The sequence below is a fragment of the Palaemon carinicauda genome, chromosome 12 (assembly GCF_036898095.1).
Source record: "Palaemon carinicauda isolate YSFRI2023 chromosome 12, ASM3689809v2, whole genome shotgun sequence".
Classification (NCBI taxonomy): Eukaryota; Metazoa; Arthropoda; class Malacostraca; order Decapoda; family Palaemonidae; genus Palaemon; species Palaemon carinicauda.
The window spans coordinates 148033321-148050996 of record NC_090736.1 but is presented as its reverse complement, the minus strand read 5'-3'; the positions used below and the strand labels follow the sequence as shown (position 1 = coordinate 148050996).

The 17676-nt window shown below is 39.8% G+C and overlaps 1 protein-coding gene across 2 annotated transcripts in view; it reads left to right on the top strand.

The window, feature by feature from the left end:
- The window catches only part of LOC137651320 (uncharacterized), a 144786-nt gene that overhangs the window by 88839 nt on the left and 38271 nt on the right, over positions 1 to 17676 (top strand). For both annotated transcript variants that reach the window (XM_068384596.1, XM_068384595.1), the window contains exon 7: positions 12002 to 12175. In XM_068384596.1, the coding sequence (XP_068240697.1) occupies positions 12002 to 12175 (174 nt within the window). The remainder of the gene's footprint in view (positions 1 to 12001; positions 12176 to 17676) is intronic.

Genomic DNA, 17676 nt, shown 5'->3' with positions numbered 1-17676 from the left:
ACATCGAGAAATTTAAACCGTATCCCAAGGCACACTTCACATTTTTATCTAGAACTTTATTTGACAAATTAACCACACATTCTGGATTAACGTTTGTAGTCCACGGGCTACTTTCTATCAGTGCATTGAGTTTCGCGTCATGCTTTTGTTTGAGTTTTCTACACACTTTTTCGTTCATTTCTCCATAGCAGAAACCTCGAACTGAGTCTTTCCAATCCGTTGGTATTGAGGCTTCAAAATGTCTCCTTTTTCTTGTTAGGTCTTCAAACGCTCTTCGGTTTTTAATTTTCATTGAGTTTATATGCTTTTCTAATATACTTCTCTGTATATCACCAAATGGTTGATCTTCTATTTCCAATAGGGATTTCCTTATCATGCATTTCGGAATGACTTGTTCCTCCCAGCATTCACGAAGAAACCGCAGGTGTTCTTTAGTAGTATGGGCGCGTGTGAGGGCGCCTGTAAATTCTCTAATAATATATACCAAGATGGGGAAAGTCGTACAGAAAGTCTGGAAGGAGTACGTGGTATCCATTTATATATATATATATATATATATATATATATATATATATATATATATATATATATATACAGTATATATATATATATATATATATATATATATATATATATATATATATATATATATATATATATATATATATATATATATATACAGTCAGCGCGGATCGCTGTGTCCGGGTAGTGGGCCGGACACAGCGTTCCGCGCAAATCAGAGGCAGGGGGTTTATCGGGGAAAAAATCGACTGGGACAAATTGACTAATTGGCATCGTTTTATACAAGTTGGCATCTACATATCTGCGTAGGTGGAAGCTAGCCAGTGTGTTTCCTGTAGTCGTGGAGTGAGGTTGTGTCAGGTTGAGAGGGCCGAGTTGCAATCGTTCTTTTGTGAGTTCGCGTGGCATTTTTGTGTATCAAACCCCCCCCCTGATGTCTAGACCCCGTACAAGTCACAATGACATTGTTAGAGGGATAACCTGTCATAATTTAGGTCTGCAAACGAAGGAAATAGTGAAGAATACTGGCGTGAACAAGAGGACAGTGAGGCGCTTGGTGGCGAAGTACAAGGCAGGAGGTAGCGCCGAGATCCCTTCTCACTCCCAGGCTGGTTCCCCTCCCCGGAAGATTCCTGATCGTACTTTAGTTATATTAAAGCGAAGCCTAGAAGAAAATCCAACATTAACGGCTAAGCAACTGAAAGAACAGAACCCTAAATTGTTGAGCGACGTCAGTGTTCGTACGATTCAGGAAAACCTGTCGAAGCGCCTCGACTTCGAGAAAGTGATCGCGCGAAAGAAGCCCGCTTTAACTTTGAAACAAAGGCAGAGGAGGGTTGCTTTTGCCAAGACATACAAGGATTGGACCTTGGAGCAGTGGCGTAGTGTCTTGTGGAGTGACGAAGCGACCTTTTGTGTGAGTGAGACGACCAGGAAAAAAGTGTGGCGGCGAAAGAGGTCAGATCCTCTTAAGCCTAATCTCACGGCCAAGACAGTTAAGCACCCAGCATCGCTTATAGTCTGGGGTTCGTTTGCCTACGGTGGTGCCCCAAGCCTTGTTGTTTTGCCTAAAGGCATAACGGTTAATGCTGACCGCTATTTGAACATTTTAAAAGACAATTTAGCGGATTGTTTTGCGGCTACAGGAGCTGAGATTTTTCAGCAGGACGGTGCCCCTTGCCATACGGCTAAAAAAGTGACAAAGTGGCTGGAAAATAGCGAAGTGAACTATATTCCTGATTGGCCAGGTCCAAGTCCTGATATTTCGCCCATTGTGAACCTTTGGGCGATAGTTAAAGCCCGCCTTCGTAAAGAAGTGACGACCAACGTGACACTTCTCGAGGCGGCGCTCCATAAGGTGTGGGCGGAAATACCTGCCGAAATACTACAAAACCTCGCCAATAGTGTTCCTCAACGACTTTTGGAGGTCAAAAAGAGGAAAGGCTACCCTATAGACAAGTAGCAGGGATATTGATGAGTGTTCAATTAAATTTTTATTGATTAATATTGTGTATTAGTGTAGATATGGGGGGGACCAAAATGAATGCACGGTGGATGCTGCCCGGACAGACCGACCCGCGCTGACTGTATATATATATATATATATATATATATATATATATATATATATATATATATATATATATATATATATACTGCATATATTGTATGTATTTCCTTCCAGACTCTGATAGTTGATTGTGCTAATCCTTCATGATAAATACATAGTATGTTTGGGATTTAGCTTTTCCATATATGCTTTCCTGTTCACTTTTCAAATTGTATGCTGATGTACTTCGTGTATATATATATATATATATATATATATATATATATATATATATATATATATATATATATATATATATATATATATATATATATATATATATATATATATAATATACGAAGTACTACATCAACATACAATTTAAAAAAGTGAACAGGAAAGCATATATAGAAAAGCTAAATCCCAAACATACTATGTATTTATCATGAAGGATTAGCACAATCAACTATCAGAGTCTGGAAGGAAATACATACATACATACATTTCCATTTTCAGAAAGCTATTAAATTTTGTTCATCCTCCAAGGCTCTGTCATAGAATCATCATCCTCAAGCTTATCTTCATTATTAGCTATTTTTGAGTACAAACTGGGTGCTGAAAATCTCATTTTATTTAAAGTCTGCAATAGCAGTCATTTCTTGTAGCATAATCAGTTTCATTTGATACACAGCATATTTTTCATCATCACCTAATGCCCACAGCATCCACACGGCCACTATCCATGTAACCTTTTATCTGGTCATCATACATTCTTACTATTAGCTAGATTTTACACTCTTTTCTAAACATTCTCAAGACTTCTTTCCTCATTTTTTCTCTTCCATCTCAAAACTTTGAAGACTTTTTTTTTTCTTTTTTTTTTTCACATTATCTGCATTCCTTTGTATTTCCTTCCAGACTCTGATAGTTGGTTGTGCCAATCCTTCATGATAAATACATAGTATGTTTGGGATTTAGCTTTTCCATATATGATTTCCTATTCACTTTTCAAAGGGTAAAGTATGTTGATGTAGTACTTCGTCAGCACGAGAGCTAGAGGCAGTTTTGTCTCGGAAGATGATTATCATCAGTTGGTCTATCCTTCAACCATTTCAGGTTATCTTCCTGGCTTGGTCCACCTCTTAGATACTCTGGAAGTAAGGAGTTGTCTACTAAAGTAAGAGTTGAGACCCCCCCTCGTAAGGAGGAGGGGTGCCTGCATGGACAAAAAAACCATAGACTGGGCTGGGCGCTTTTGTCAACGTCCTTGCACTCATTTGTGAGTACATAGAGGCAACCGTTTCATCTGTAAATGGGGCTAAGTTATGCATTGAATGGTAATTATGTACCTCTTAATGATCTAAGACTGTCTTTGTGTTGTCCTGGTTGTAGCTTGGTCATGGAGCTTTGGACAGTGTTAATTCCAGACTCTCTGGATAAACTAATATTCTCGACTCTAGCCGATTGAGCAAGATTCTGCTTTCCGCTCTGTCTACAATGAAGATTCTACATGCTAGAAGGTGCCAGCCTGTTTCTTCTACTTCTCGGTTCAACAGTGACCACTTTGATGGCAGAAACTCTTATGGAGAGACTAAGAGTATGAGGGCACCTCATTCTCAGCCCTTGAGTCTACTACCATGAAATCCACTTCCAATGCCCAGCTCTTCATGATACCAGGTTAGTCCTTTTCCATCTCTTCTCTTGAGAAGGTTTCCTTAGGAAATGATAATGCTTTGCTTGTCTTGTTAGGGTTCTTTAGTACTATCTTACGAGGACTGTGCTTCAAGCCTGAGCACCAGCAGGATTGAAAGAAAGATGTCCATGAACACATAATTGTTCTGGCTTTGTGAGACCAACAGATTTGCCTATCCTCTTACTGGCGAGGTGCTTGAAGGTCTATCTTGGGCAAGGGCTCACAAAGTATGGGTACGGACAATTCGTCGCCCACAGTTTGCTACCAACGGTTAGCCACCAAAGACAGTATGCCCCCAATTATTTGCCGCTACAGATAACTCTTGTTACTAATGGATGTTACTACTAATAGCCCATTCTTTGAAAATGACAAAACTATTACTATTTGCCATCAGAATATTGTTATTACTAATAGATGCTATTACTAGTAACCTATTCCTTGAAAATTGTTAATTTTAGTTTTAAGAAAAAAGGTTTTTAATTGCCAGTATTACCAAATCAACATTTTTAGGTTTTAGAATAAACTTCTGTACCCTTTCATATTTTATAATGGCTGCTAGTGTTCACTTCATTATATTAAGCAAAAGAGGAAGAGAGAAGTTCACATGGATTTATATATGTATATGATAAATGTTCAAAGATTGACAGACCAGATAAATTTTGGAGATGTGAACAAAGAGGCTGCTGGAATGGAAGAATCCATACAAAAAATAATAATGAAAGAAGTAAAGACTCATTCGCATGAGGGTGATGCTGTGGTTGTAGAGGTAGCCAAAATTAAAACCTCTTCAATACGCTGAGCGGAAAATTCCATGGAACCACCAAGTTTTGTAATAGATTAAGGTATTTCTGATGTATCTCATTAGTGCAAGCATCCATACCTGGTACAAGTAGCATGAAGAGGTCAATAAGACGAAAAAAAAATGAGGTCAAGGCCGCTCCACCTTGTCCAACAGACCTTGAGTATTTATTTATTTCAAATAGATACAAATGTGTGAGCTTATGGGTGGGAGGGAAGAGAACTTTTATTTAATAGATAGAGGACCAGGACGCGGGAGAATTTTCATCTTTGACTGAGAGTCTTGGTTGCAGCATCCTTTATCTCCCAGTTGGTTTATGGATGGAACTTTTAATATAGTACCACAATTGTTTCATCAAGTATTCTGTATTTTAGCTGAAAAAGCATGGTGGAGTGCATCCTATTTGTTCTGCACTTCTGCCAAATAAGGAGCGTGCTACGTATGAGAAAATGCTTGAAATACATTACTGTATTATGTCTTTAGTGACCAAATTAAATCCCCATTATATTCATTGTGATTTGAACAAGCAATGATCAATGCAGTAAGAGAATGTTTCCCAGAAGTTACAGTCAAAGGATGCTTCTTTCATGTAGTGCAGAGAATGCGGAGACATCTAACGTCAAATGGGCTTTGAAGACTATACAATACCGATCTTGAATTTGTGATATATGCAAAAATGGTAACGGCTCTGTCCTTTATATCACACGCTGACCTTGATTCTAATATTGAAGCCTTGGCAAATTATTTGCCCTCAGAACTAGTAACTATACTTACGATTTATGGAATGTTATGAAGCAATGAACGATGAAGATTGAACAAATAACCATGTAGAAGACTGTCACAGAAAACTTTCTTACAAACTAGGAAGCTATCATCCAACACTAGAAGTTTACTGAAATGCTGAAAAAAGTACAAAAAGGTAGAGATATGTATGTGGAGCATCTAATCGTAGGGCATGAACCTGCCTCTCAGGTTAGAAAAGTACTAAGATATGGATAAAAGAATAAGAAAATTGTTTATGAATATGATAATGAGGTAAGTTGTATTGAATATTTACTGAGCATAGCACATCATTTTCAAATGTCATAAAATTATAATGTTTTTGAAATTTTTATTTTTGCATGGCTTTTATCATTTTAGACAGATTTGATTCCTTGAATAGAGGTTTTATTCTTTTCTCATGATTTTTGTTTCCATCCTGAATTGAAAATTATCATTTGGTGGTGAACTGTCGACCAATTGTTGGCATCGAATTGCTGGTGTTCAATTGTCGGCTGCTACTTGACCTATACCCCATGAAGTCTGTTGCTAGCATTCAGGCAAAAACGCTCTGTGAATCTTTCTTAAATGCCGGAGTCTGGAAACAGAAAATCTTTACCTCCCACTACTTGCAGGAGTATACTCAAAATTCCATGTACTCTGTATACCTTTATCCTTGGTCTTGTAGTGGCTGCTCAACTGGATGAATAGCCAGCCTAATTCCCTAACTGATAAGAAACATCTATTCTAAGATAGTGATTTTGACATATGCCTACAATGATAGGCAAAAGGACTGACTTGCTCTTCTTTCTTCCCCCTCTCAGGGGGTGTTGCTGTCAAGACAGTTATGAACTAGGTCTGTTATCAGATGCAGATAACAGGGTACCTTTCTTTTTGGACAAGATTTAAGGATCTGCAACATAAAGCGAGTTAAAGTGAATATGATACCATGTGCCCACCAATGGAAAAGACTATAACAGTTAAAGACCAATCTTGGTTTGATGGAGAAACTTTAGTGAAAAAGAGGGAAAAAGACGTAAAGAAAGAAAGTGGAATCAATTAAAAACTGAAAGTACATGGGTAGAATACAAAACTGCTACGTGTGAATATAACTACCTACTAAGAAGGAAAAAAGTGAATACTGTACTATAAAAGGAAGATCCGCAAAGCAGCAACAGACATGAATAAGTTATATCATCTCCTAAATGGTGTAATGGGAAATTTAAACGAAAATAAGGTACCTAATGGATACAGTGACCAGGAACTAGCAAATAATTTTCTTGTATTCTTTAAAAACAAAATTGAAAATATAACCAGGTCATTTTTAAATAACCAACATCAGATTAATGATACACTTTACACACAGACAAAATTAATTAGATTTAACAACATAACACAAGATGACATCACCAGGATTATCAAGAGAGCAAAGAAAACAAACTGCGCGATCGATCCTATGCCAATATCTGAAGTAATTGGAGAGAGAAACTTTTCTAGTCTAGCCAAAATAGGCCTAATGAGAACAGCAAATGCAAGCATTGATGAATGTGAGTTTCCCAAATCTGAGAAAATAGCTGTAATCATACCAGTTCTGAAAAATGCTCTGGACTACAGGAATTAAGCTCATATAGACCTATTTTGAAACTATCCTTTGTTTCAAAAGTGCTTGAATACGTAATTCTTGAACAACTAGTCAGTCACTTAGAAGTAATGGAAGCTTTACCTGACAACCAATCTCTATGGAGACAGCCATCTGCTCTGTTGTAAATGATATGCTGGAAATGATAGATGAAAATAAATGTATTTTAATATTACTCGATCTCAGTGTGGCTTTTGATACAGTTGTGCATGAACTGCTACTAAATGATCTACAGTGCATCGACGTTGAAGATCAAGCTTTCAAATACCTAAAAGACTACTTAGTTGGTAGAAATTACTGTGTACAAATTGGAAACTCTTATTCATCATATGAACCATTAAGCAGAGGGGTACCCCAGGGGAGTGTACTTGGCCCAATCTTATTCTGCATCTATACTATGGGTATATCGAAAATACTACAAAGGCATGGCGTGAAGCTCAAACTATTTGCGGATGACACACAATTTTACTTCTCCATAAATGATATCAATGACACTACTGACACTCTAAACCAGATCCTTGTTAGTGTTAGAAAATGGATGATAATTAAACAACTAAAATTAAATGAGAGCAAAACTGCTTTCATGGTGGTGGGTAAGAGGAACAGCGTGAGAAGCTTGAGTGATTCTCAAATGAACATAAATAATGACTCGGTGTTGATATCTAGTAAAGTTCATGATCTAGGTGTATTTCTTGACCGTATCCTGTCTCTCAATGCCCAAATAAATAATGTAGCAAAAACTGCTGGTTGTCATCTAAGAAATATTGCTTTTTTAAAAAAGTACCTGGATGAAAATTCTGTAAAGAAACTGGTGATAAACTGTGTTATTTCCAGGATTGACTACTGCAACTCCATCTATTACAATTTACCACAAGTACAACATAAGAAATTACAAAACGTAATAAACAGAGGAGCAAGACTGATAAAAGGTGTCCCACCTAGAGAAAGGATCACCCCTATACTAATTCATTGTTACTGGCTGGAATTGAATTTAAAATATGTACAGTAACCCACCAAGTTATCAGAACTGATTATCCAAAATACGTAAGAGAATTGCTACATATTGCGCATCCAACAAATCGTGTCGACACCAGAATAGGTACAGATGGTTTCAAACTATTGGAACCTAGATATATGTCTACTGAAGGCTTCAGAGCCTTTAAATATGCGACCCCGAGACTATACAATAAGCTCACACGAGACATTCGAATGATTGAAGACATTAAGGCTTTCAAGAGGAAACTGAAGACTTTCTTATTCCTTGAGTCTTATGACAATGACAATTCAACAGTAAATGAGCTGTACTCGATATGAAACGTTGAATACTCTGAACGAACAAGATATAACGACAGTGGAGGGCCTGTAGAGAGTGGGGTTTCCCTACTGTATGGGACCGGAAAAGCAGCCGTCAAAGTGAAAGTGAAGTGAAGATATAGGGTCTCCTGTGTTTAAGTACCATTTATTCTTGCCAAAAGCATAACCTAACACATTTGGCATCCCTATATACAGGACAATAGGAGATTGAGAAATTTATACATTTACTCCTTTACAGGACCAGGTGCTCTGACAGTTTCCAGGAAAGTCAATCCAGCCAGAATTTGGTTCTTAGGGACTTTTCCCTTGTAAGGGCAGGTTTCATATTAACCCTTTTACCAACCAGGCTATTTGGAAATTTCCAACCCTTAACGCCCAGGGGGTTATTTTTTTCCTAGCACAATTTGCAGTATATTTTTTTATTAATTGCTCTAATAGCCTTCATTTTTGTCATAGAGAGGTCAGGTTGGTCTCATTCTCTTGGAAAATGCCTGAATTTTCTCAAAAAATTATCAAAAATATGAAAAAAGAATTTTTTATAGCATTTTTTTGCAAGGACGTACCGGTACGTCCATGGGGGTGAAGGGATGGCTTTTGTGAAACGTACCAGTACGTCCTTTGTGGGTAAAAGGGTTAAAGGACGATGGTTTGTATTACTGTAGAAACAAATTTTTAACTAAAAATGTAATTTTGTGGTTTTAACTATACATAGTCCTTTAAGTTACATTTCATGCCTCAACCATCCAGCAAGTCACAGGCCTAAAGGTCAAGAGTTCTTGTCTTTCTAACTGATGGTTGGGCCTATGTTTTCAGCTACCTATCAGTAATAATTCTGTAAGTAAATCGTTAAATTTTTTATTGCCGTTTCAGCTGCTAAAGTTGTACTCTTATCAAAGGACTCGGGTTTGCATACTTAGGAAAATTGCAAATTGCTTTTAAAAAAATTTAATGAAAGTATAACTTGTATCATCAAAAACTCTTCAGTCATATAGTGACTTGAAACACAATTTAGGTGGAAGGTAAGGAAATTTGGTACAGTATTGCAGACTTTTATAATAGACTAATGAATCAAGTCTAGTAGAATTTGGTCTCTTTGTGGTTTTTTTCTTTTCTCTTAATCTGGTTGCCAAAGCCAGATATTCAGCAGTCAAGATTACACCATTTCCTGAGATTCATGCCAGCCTTGATACTGGTTGATTCAGGTGACCTATTTAGCGTAGTAGTGTTATCCTTCACTACTTGACGAGATAGATATCAAAGAGATACAGCGCTCGGCGTGATGTCTACAAACTAGCAGGTAACCACGCTCAGCTGTGGCAACAAACGGTTTTCTGGCAGCAGCATGCATATATGCACTCTTATATGCATGATTTATAATCTTTTCAATCATTACCTTTGAAGAAAAATTGAATATAATGGACAAGAGCACAACCAAAAGGAAAAAAATAATCAATAACTTTAGTCACTTACCTATAGACAATTTAAGATTTAGATAATGGGTACTCCTTCTACTGGTGATTAATTGTTCTCCCTAGCTTGAGTAATCTCCCAATAGATGATGTTTTATGATGGTAATAAACCAAAATAGGAAATAGGAATGAATGGCGAGCGATTGTGACGCAGTTCCGGTAGGCCCTGCTGCTGCCTCCGATGCCTTAGATGACCGCGGAGGTAGCAGCAGTAGAGGATTCAGCATTATGAAGCTTCATCTGTGGTGGATAATGTGGGAGAGTGGGCTGTGACACCCTAGCAGTACCAGCTGAACTCGGTTGAGTCCCTTGTTAGGCTGGGAGGAAAGTAGAGAGTAGAGGTCCCCTTTTTGTTTTTGTTTCTTTGTTGATGTTGGCTACCCCCCAAAATTGGGGGAAGTGCCTTGGTATATGTATGTATGTATGTATGTATGTATAAACCGAATTGGGGAGGGAGAGACAGAGATATCTTTACTTTTTTTACTTAAAAGTCGTGAAGCGGTCCCTTAATTGTTAACATGATGACTACAAGGTAAGGCGCATTGATATAATTACATTTGAATTTATATTATGTATAACTCAAATTCCAACAGTTACTACCTACCAATGGGTCATTGTTAAGTATATATTTAAGTTTTCCTTTTGCCAATGTCTACAAGACATAAGAGAGTGTGGAGATTTGAACCATGAATGTGGTTTTTATATAGTAATGGGATTAGTAATTTAGTAAAAAAATTCTACCCATGTAATAAATTTATCTTTAAACCAAAAGCCCATTTCACATGTCTTGTTATTTCCCACGGCATTAGTGATGAGGTTTTAGTACATATGGCAATGATGTGACTAGCTTAAATGGTAGAAAAAAATAGAAGCTGTGAAATACTCCCCAAGAGAGATTAATTCACCAAACTTTCAACTGTGCTCCACAAGGCACTAGAAGAGTTGGAAGACCCAGGCCAACATGGCTGTGGACTAAGAGGTGTGAAGTAGGTGATGATGAATGGAGAAGTATTGATTTAAAAGCTCAAGATAGAGACAATTGGCGAAATCTAACCAAGGTTCTTTGTGTTAATACGCATATGAGGAGATGATGATGATGAAATATAAAGAGTGCAACAAAATTAATCCCATGGATAGCAGGAAAATTTTAAACTGACAAACCTATTTCCTGCATGGTCCTGTAGCACAAACAAAAGTTTTGATACCCAGAAAGAGCCAATGTTTCACAGAAGACTAGAAACGACACATAAACGTTCTAAATGGATCCATGTACTCAGAACTAACGTTTACATTTATAGCATTGGAAACTTCTCATCTGTTTAAATTTTCCAATCCTGGTCTTTTAAGCTACGAAATCATTGTTCAGTGTGTAGTATTGCATTCATCTCTGCAAATGTACCATAGCATCTTCAACCACATTTCAAGATTTGACATACTTTACCTTTGCCTTGTGTAACGCTGCCATGATCTTGAATATACAGTACCAATATTTCTTTTCAAGCCATCTTTATTTTTTATGCAACATTTTGCATTACTAATAGTTGATAAGCCTACCCTCGGGGCACATTCTTTAATGCCGGGGGTAGGCCTCCATCGAAAACGGGGTAGAGGGTACCCTACACAAAACTCTGGTCGGTAGAGAGGAGGTTACAGGTAACTCCTAAGAAAGTAGTTCTCGGTAAGTATGTTAGGAAAAATAAAAATTACTTAAAATTTTTGATTTTAGTAATACCTGTACAGTACTGAATTGGTTATTTAGATAAGAGATATAACCTTCTGTGAAAGCAAGGCTATTATGGTTAGTATGATTGATAAGTTGATAATAATAGGTCATAAATATAAATCCTTAGGTGAAGGAAATGTGGCCCAAGATACACTTGAGAAATGTCAGGAACAGGTCTCTTGTTGGCAAACTCTACAAAGTGCTTTTAGCCTTCTTGAAGTGTTGTAAACATTTTAGAAGATATGCAGTAAGTGCTAGTGGTTGTGTTGCCTGTGAATTTAGCCTTTTGGAAGCATTGTAGACCTTGTAGAGGCTGTGTACCAAATGCAAGTGTTGGTGCAGCCAGTGATTTTAACCTTCTGGAAGCATTCTAAAGGTTTTAGAAGCTGTACAGTAAGTGCAATTGTACAGTGTGAAGGTCGAGTCCAATAAAAACACACTCATTGTAAAAATGTGGCTGTGAAGGAAGGATATTATATCCCCCTACATGATATTGAAAGGTAAATACTGTATTAATTTTTTCTTCTATTGCAGACTGGAGATGTTGGGAACAGACGGTTTAATGTGACAAGTTTGGCCATAAGGTACGATGACGGAAATTTGGATACAGCTGATTTGTATAAAGTAGTTCAAGCTTGTCCAAAGTTGACAGCTCTCGGAATACATAATACAAGAAATATTCACGATGATATAAGTCTGCTTACTGGGGTAAGATAAGTTTCTAATGTTTAATCTCGTAGTTCTTGTGCCTAATTTTATTTTGTTCTGTAACCGGAATGCAAACCAGCGCTATTTATAGGGGTATTGCTTTTGACGAAGCTGAAAGGACGAGCCATCAAAATTTAGCGAGGGTTAACTACCCATCCCGCTAGTTAGCGGAGGGTAGGGGGTTAGCCTGCTACCCCTCCCACTCACACACTTGTGATTGCTTTTACTATGCTTATGGCTCGGATGGAGTGCGGGTGTCACCGACCTTCATCCTCTCCAACTTTTGGACTGCCATTAATTGCTTTTTAGCTTTTTCTTTCAGTGTATTAGTGTGTGCTGTATTCTCTTAAGGCCATTCGGACTTGTTCGGGAACTAAAGGCCGCCTGTGGAAAGTTTATGTCTGCTGTGGAGACTGATCCCCACAGCCTTTGCCCTGTCTGCAGAGGACAGCGCTGTGATGAAGATAATATGTGTAATGAGTGTCAGGAGTGGTCTTCCTCCCAGTGGGAAAGGTATGGGTGTAGGCAGAAGAAGTCTAACCAGTATTATTCTCCTTCGAAGGGTGCTTCGAAGCAGAAGAAACCCAAGGCTTCTTCCTCCGCCTCCCGACCTTTCTCCGAAGCTACTACTTAGACGGCTTCCACCGGGGGTCAACGAGTAGCAGTCTAGGCTAATTAAGACCTGGCCAACCTTGGTCCTTGAGAGACGGTGCTGCTTTCCCCTCAAGGAGAGAACACTAGCGGTGTTGCCCCGGCTCTTCCCCCATAATGAGGCTATTTCTCTTTCTCCTCTGTTTCAGCTCTGGCCGTCGCTGGGTTTGCCCGGTGAACCTTGCTGCGGTTTTTACACCGGGGTGCTGACCTTCAGCACGCGTCCGCTTCAGATGTCGACCCCTTATCCGTCGTCGACGTTGTGTTGTCGGAGGGCTCTTCTGCTGCGTCTGCTTCTCCATCTTCCACCACCGATGTCTTCGCTCCTTCACATGACGAACATCCTTCAGGTTGAGAGCAGAGTCCGAGGCACGTCTCTACAACGAGTGTTTCCCTTTCGAGTAAAGGGTCTCACATAGAGACTCCTTTTTGGAGGCCTGCTGTTGGTCAGCCTGCTGATCCTACACTTCTTTATCGTTGCATTGGTGGCAGATGACCTCGCGTGTCCGTCCTCCTCTTCGCCTTCAGGATGTTCTTGCCCCATCGGCTAAGAGACGTCTCAATTCTTCAGTCTTCTTCTTTGGAAGAAACTGTTTGTACTTCGCCTCCATCTCCGATCTCGTCTCATCACTCTACATCTCACCAGGCTCATGCCCAACATTCTCCTACTCCATCGTCCAGCAGAGCGTGTATAGCCTACGTGTTCACCTCGTGAATCGCCTGACCATCGTCTTCCTCCTCGTGACACGCATCTAACACGCAAATCGCCTGACCATCATCATCGAGCTATTACTCATGTACCCCCTAAGCGGTTGGTTACTTGTGAATCGTCCTCCATCGCTTCCAATGCGTAAATCGCCTGACCATCGGCATCGACCTACTTCTACACTAACACGTCTAGTTTGTGAATTGCCTGACCATCGTCATCAAGCGATTTCTTGTTTACTACCTAAGCATGTGGTTACTTGTGAATAGCCTACGTCCAACGTGGGAATCGCTGGACCATCGACAACGAACGACGTCCCATGTTCCACCTAAGCAATCGATCGCTCGTGAATTGCCTATGCGTTCAACTTCTCTCCATGCTACCACTACGCGAGAATTGGTGACAACGCGGCAATCGCTTCCACATCGGAAATCACCTGCTCGTCTGTCTACGATCGCCTGCTTAACAGTGTTCGCTTGCTCGTCAGCGTTCACCTGCTCTACAGCGATCGCCTGCTCGGCAGCGTTCGCCTGCTTTGCAGCGTTCACCTGGTCTACAGATTTTGCCCGCTCAGCAGCGTTCACCAGCTCGGCAACGGTCAAATGCTTATTAGCATTCACCACCTCGTAAGCGATCGCCCATCTGACGTCATTGTCCTCATCGACCTCATGAGTCGCGTAATCCTTCGCCGTCTCGAGAAACGCGCATTGATCATCCAACGAATCAGCGTTCGTCCCTACACCAGAGCGTTCTCAAACCATCGCGTCGCTCACCGGTGAAACACATTTGCTCACCTGTTTGTGAGCCTCTTCAACGCGATTCGTCGCTCATTAAAAGGCTAGTGGGGTCACTTTTAGGATGTCAAATCTAGAAATTTCTTTGGCTTAAACTTTTTGTCATGTTTTGTTCATTTATATTATTTGGGTATAACTGCAGAATTTAGGGGTATTGTTCCTAATTTGTATTGTGGTGTTTGGTTGTCAAACAGTCATTTGTCAAAATGGTATATCTTTCTGGTTAAAAGATTGGTTATAGTGGCTCACATGGATTTGCATCCAAGTCAACAAGAACCTTGAAGGTTAGAGTGCTTGATATTAGAAGTGCAGCCATGGTTCTTAAATTTTGAAGAATCAATCGTTGGGGAGAGTTGTAGTTGCAGCTTGGTGTACCAGTCCTAAAGTTCCTGGATCGTTTATAAATGCTACTATGCTTTAGGTGACTTAGTGGTGGCTGGTAATGTGGTTTAATTAAAGATGAATTACTTTTCTTTTATTAGGGGTTAAATTTGAATGCATTTGGAGGCATTTAGACTCTGGAACGCAAAGTTATGAATAAGTTGTAGCGGTTTGTTACCTAGGCACTAAACTAGAGATTTGTGTAAAAATTAGTATTTTCCTTCATGTCCCACACCCATCAAAATGTGAGAGTCAGCTATATGAACATCTGGGAGAGATTCATAGAGATGAATGAAATTTTAATGGTAAGATTTACTTACATACTCACCTGAGGTTCACATGCCTACCCTCATCCCCCACTAACAAGGTCAAGAGAATATGATATTAGTTGTGACTCTGAGACTGACCAGATTGGCAAGATCAGTCCATACCACATTACCAATAGTCACTAGATGTTGCCCTGGTAGCCTAGAGGTGTGGTCTCTTGAAGGGAAGAAAAGGAAATTTTTAGGTATAGGGGGCTAATGACACTGTAGAGTTAGCTTCGAAGACAAAGCAATATGAACATTAGTTTAGTAAAGAAATAACATTTTTAAAGCAGAAAAGTTTGTATACACTTAGAAACAAATAAAGAATTTTAAGAATTAGCATTTTTCCTAAACTATACAAACCTAAGTCCTTTAAAGTTAAATTTCCCACCTCAAACACCTGCAGAACCTCAGTCCTGATCTGAAGGTCAAAATTGATGAGAGTTTGACAGAAAAATGGCCTGGCTACTCTCCCACACTTCACCAATACAGTACTGCCATTAAGTACCTCTTTAACAAATTCAATGGTCATTTGGGCTCCGCTGAATACATTACTACTTTGAAGGACACTGTTTTGTCTAGCTCTGGAAATAAAAATTATTTTTTTTAAATTCTTATATATAATGCTATCTATTATTTATATTAGCTGTTTTTTTTGGGCTCAGGCCATGTCGTCCTGATGGAAGGTTCCTATGAGTAGCTTCCTAAGGGATATTTGACTACAGTGATATTCCCAGAGAATTTACCTTTAGGTCTCCAGAATTCTAACTCCTGGTGCGAATATCCTTAAAATTTCTCCTAAGGATATCGCATAAATCAGGGTACGTATATCTTGATATGACACATAGCAATCTTCACCCCGAATAGCATTTGCGCTTCGAGGGGCAAAGTGGCAAAATTTGAAGGGGAGCCGATATCAAGGTTACCCTTCCTCCCTTACTACTACGAGTATCTAGATGGCACTGTACGTCAACCCCACACACTATTCCTATAAGTGTAGCGGTATCGCTCGGTGATTTTCCTTGTTATGTGTCTCGTTACACTTTGGTTTTTTACGGATAACATGCAATCTCCAGCCTCTTCTGCCTCTGGAAATTTGAGTATTTGATCTTTACAGTGTATAGATTTCAGCTCCTGCTTCACAGTGAAATTAGGTTAAATTAAGTGATGGAGCTTTGCCTTAACTGGAGGCGCCATGGGCGCTGTCGTTCATAATGCATGAGTTATTTAGTTAGCCTGAACGACTTTCCCTTTGTTAATAGCATGAATATTTACGAAGCTATTCAGTCTTCATTGCTAGGAAGTTATTTATATTATGCCGATTGTATTCTTGATAGTTTCGGCGATTTAGGTAACTGAACCTTGCTCGTGCTAGGCTTCCTAGCCTATGCGTTTTAGTTTACTTTCATGCATGATATAATAGACATTCCTAGTGTTATAGCAATTAAATATGAAGCTATTTAGGCAATTTATACCTGTAAGATATATTGATTGCATATATATTCCTTTTCCTCTGCGATCGTATACAAGAGAGTTTCGGCGATTAATGTAGTCGAATCTCACCTGCCACTAGGCTACTAGCCTAGTGGCTTTAGTATACTTTCATACATGTTCCCGGTTTACCCTCGTGTATCGTTTTATCAATTCAGGCGTAGATAGATATCTCCTAGAATTATTATATAAATCAGTCCTCGTCTCCAGTGGAAATTTAAGGGTAATCCCTCCTTCCCTCTTGAGTGCAGCCTTAGGCTACAACTCTATCTTAGTCTTGCCATCGAGTAGACACTCCGGCTTGATTGGGCTAGTGTTTTCTGTCTCTTCCCTTGGCTGGCAGATAGCAGGCTTTGGGTTTCGGTCAGAATCTCAGAGTATATAGTCTTTTGTCGGCGGCCGGCCAGCAGGGTGAATAGTCAATCCCCTTCCAGACTAAGCTGCCGGCATAGGAGGCTAGACCTCATTAGGCCGCACTTAAAGTGGTTGTATGATGCCGCCACCTTCTCCCTGCGGTCTAGAAGAATAGTCCTGTGCTCGCAGACCCTAGGCTGAAGAATAGACATTCTTCTGTCGCCTAGGATGGCGCCGGCACTGAAACTCTGTTTCTCCTATGTTGAGAGGGGGTGGCAAAACTGCTGCCGTCCCCTTAACTATATTGGCAGACCCTAGGTTGGAGAATAGATATTCTCCTGCCGCCTAGGATGGCGCCGATATTGAAACAGAGTTTCTTTGGGGGTGTGGTAGGACCGGCAACCCTGCCGGCTCCTACCACACCTCATACAGGACCCTTTTCCCTACCCCCTCTGTCCTTTAGTGATGGCCTAGCCATCGCAATCCTTTGGCCGTCGTCCTATAATTTCACCGCTTGCCGGCGGGTTGTGGGGCCTGCCGGGGCTCCTACATGCAGCTACATAGTCGCTCAGCCTTCCCTTATGGACGCAAGGCTCCGGGAAAAGCTGGGCCGGCTGCCGGTGGGAGACCCCTATATTGTAGTGTTTTCTTCAGTCCTCTCTTGGACTGCCATCCACATAGCAGTGACTGGCAGTGACCAGCAATGGTTTGTGTTTGGATGGAAGCTTGAATGGTACATTCTCCCCCTTCCATTTGAACCCTCATTCTGGAGGAAGGCAGTAAGATTGAGTACTTACATCGTTATTTATTGTTAAT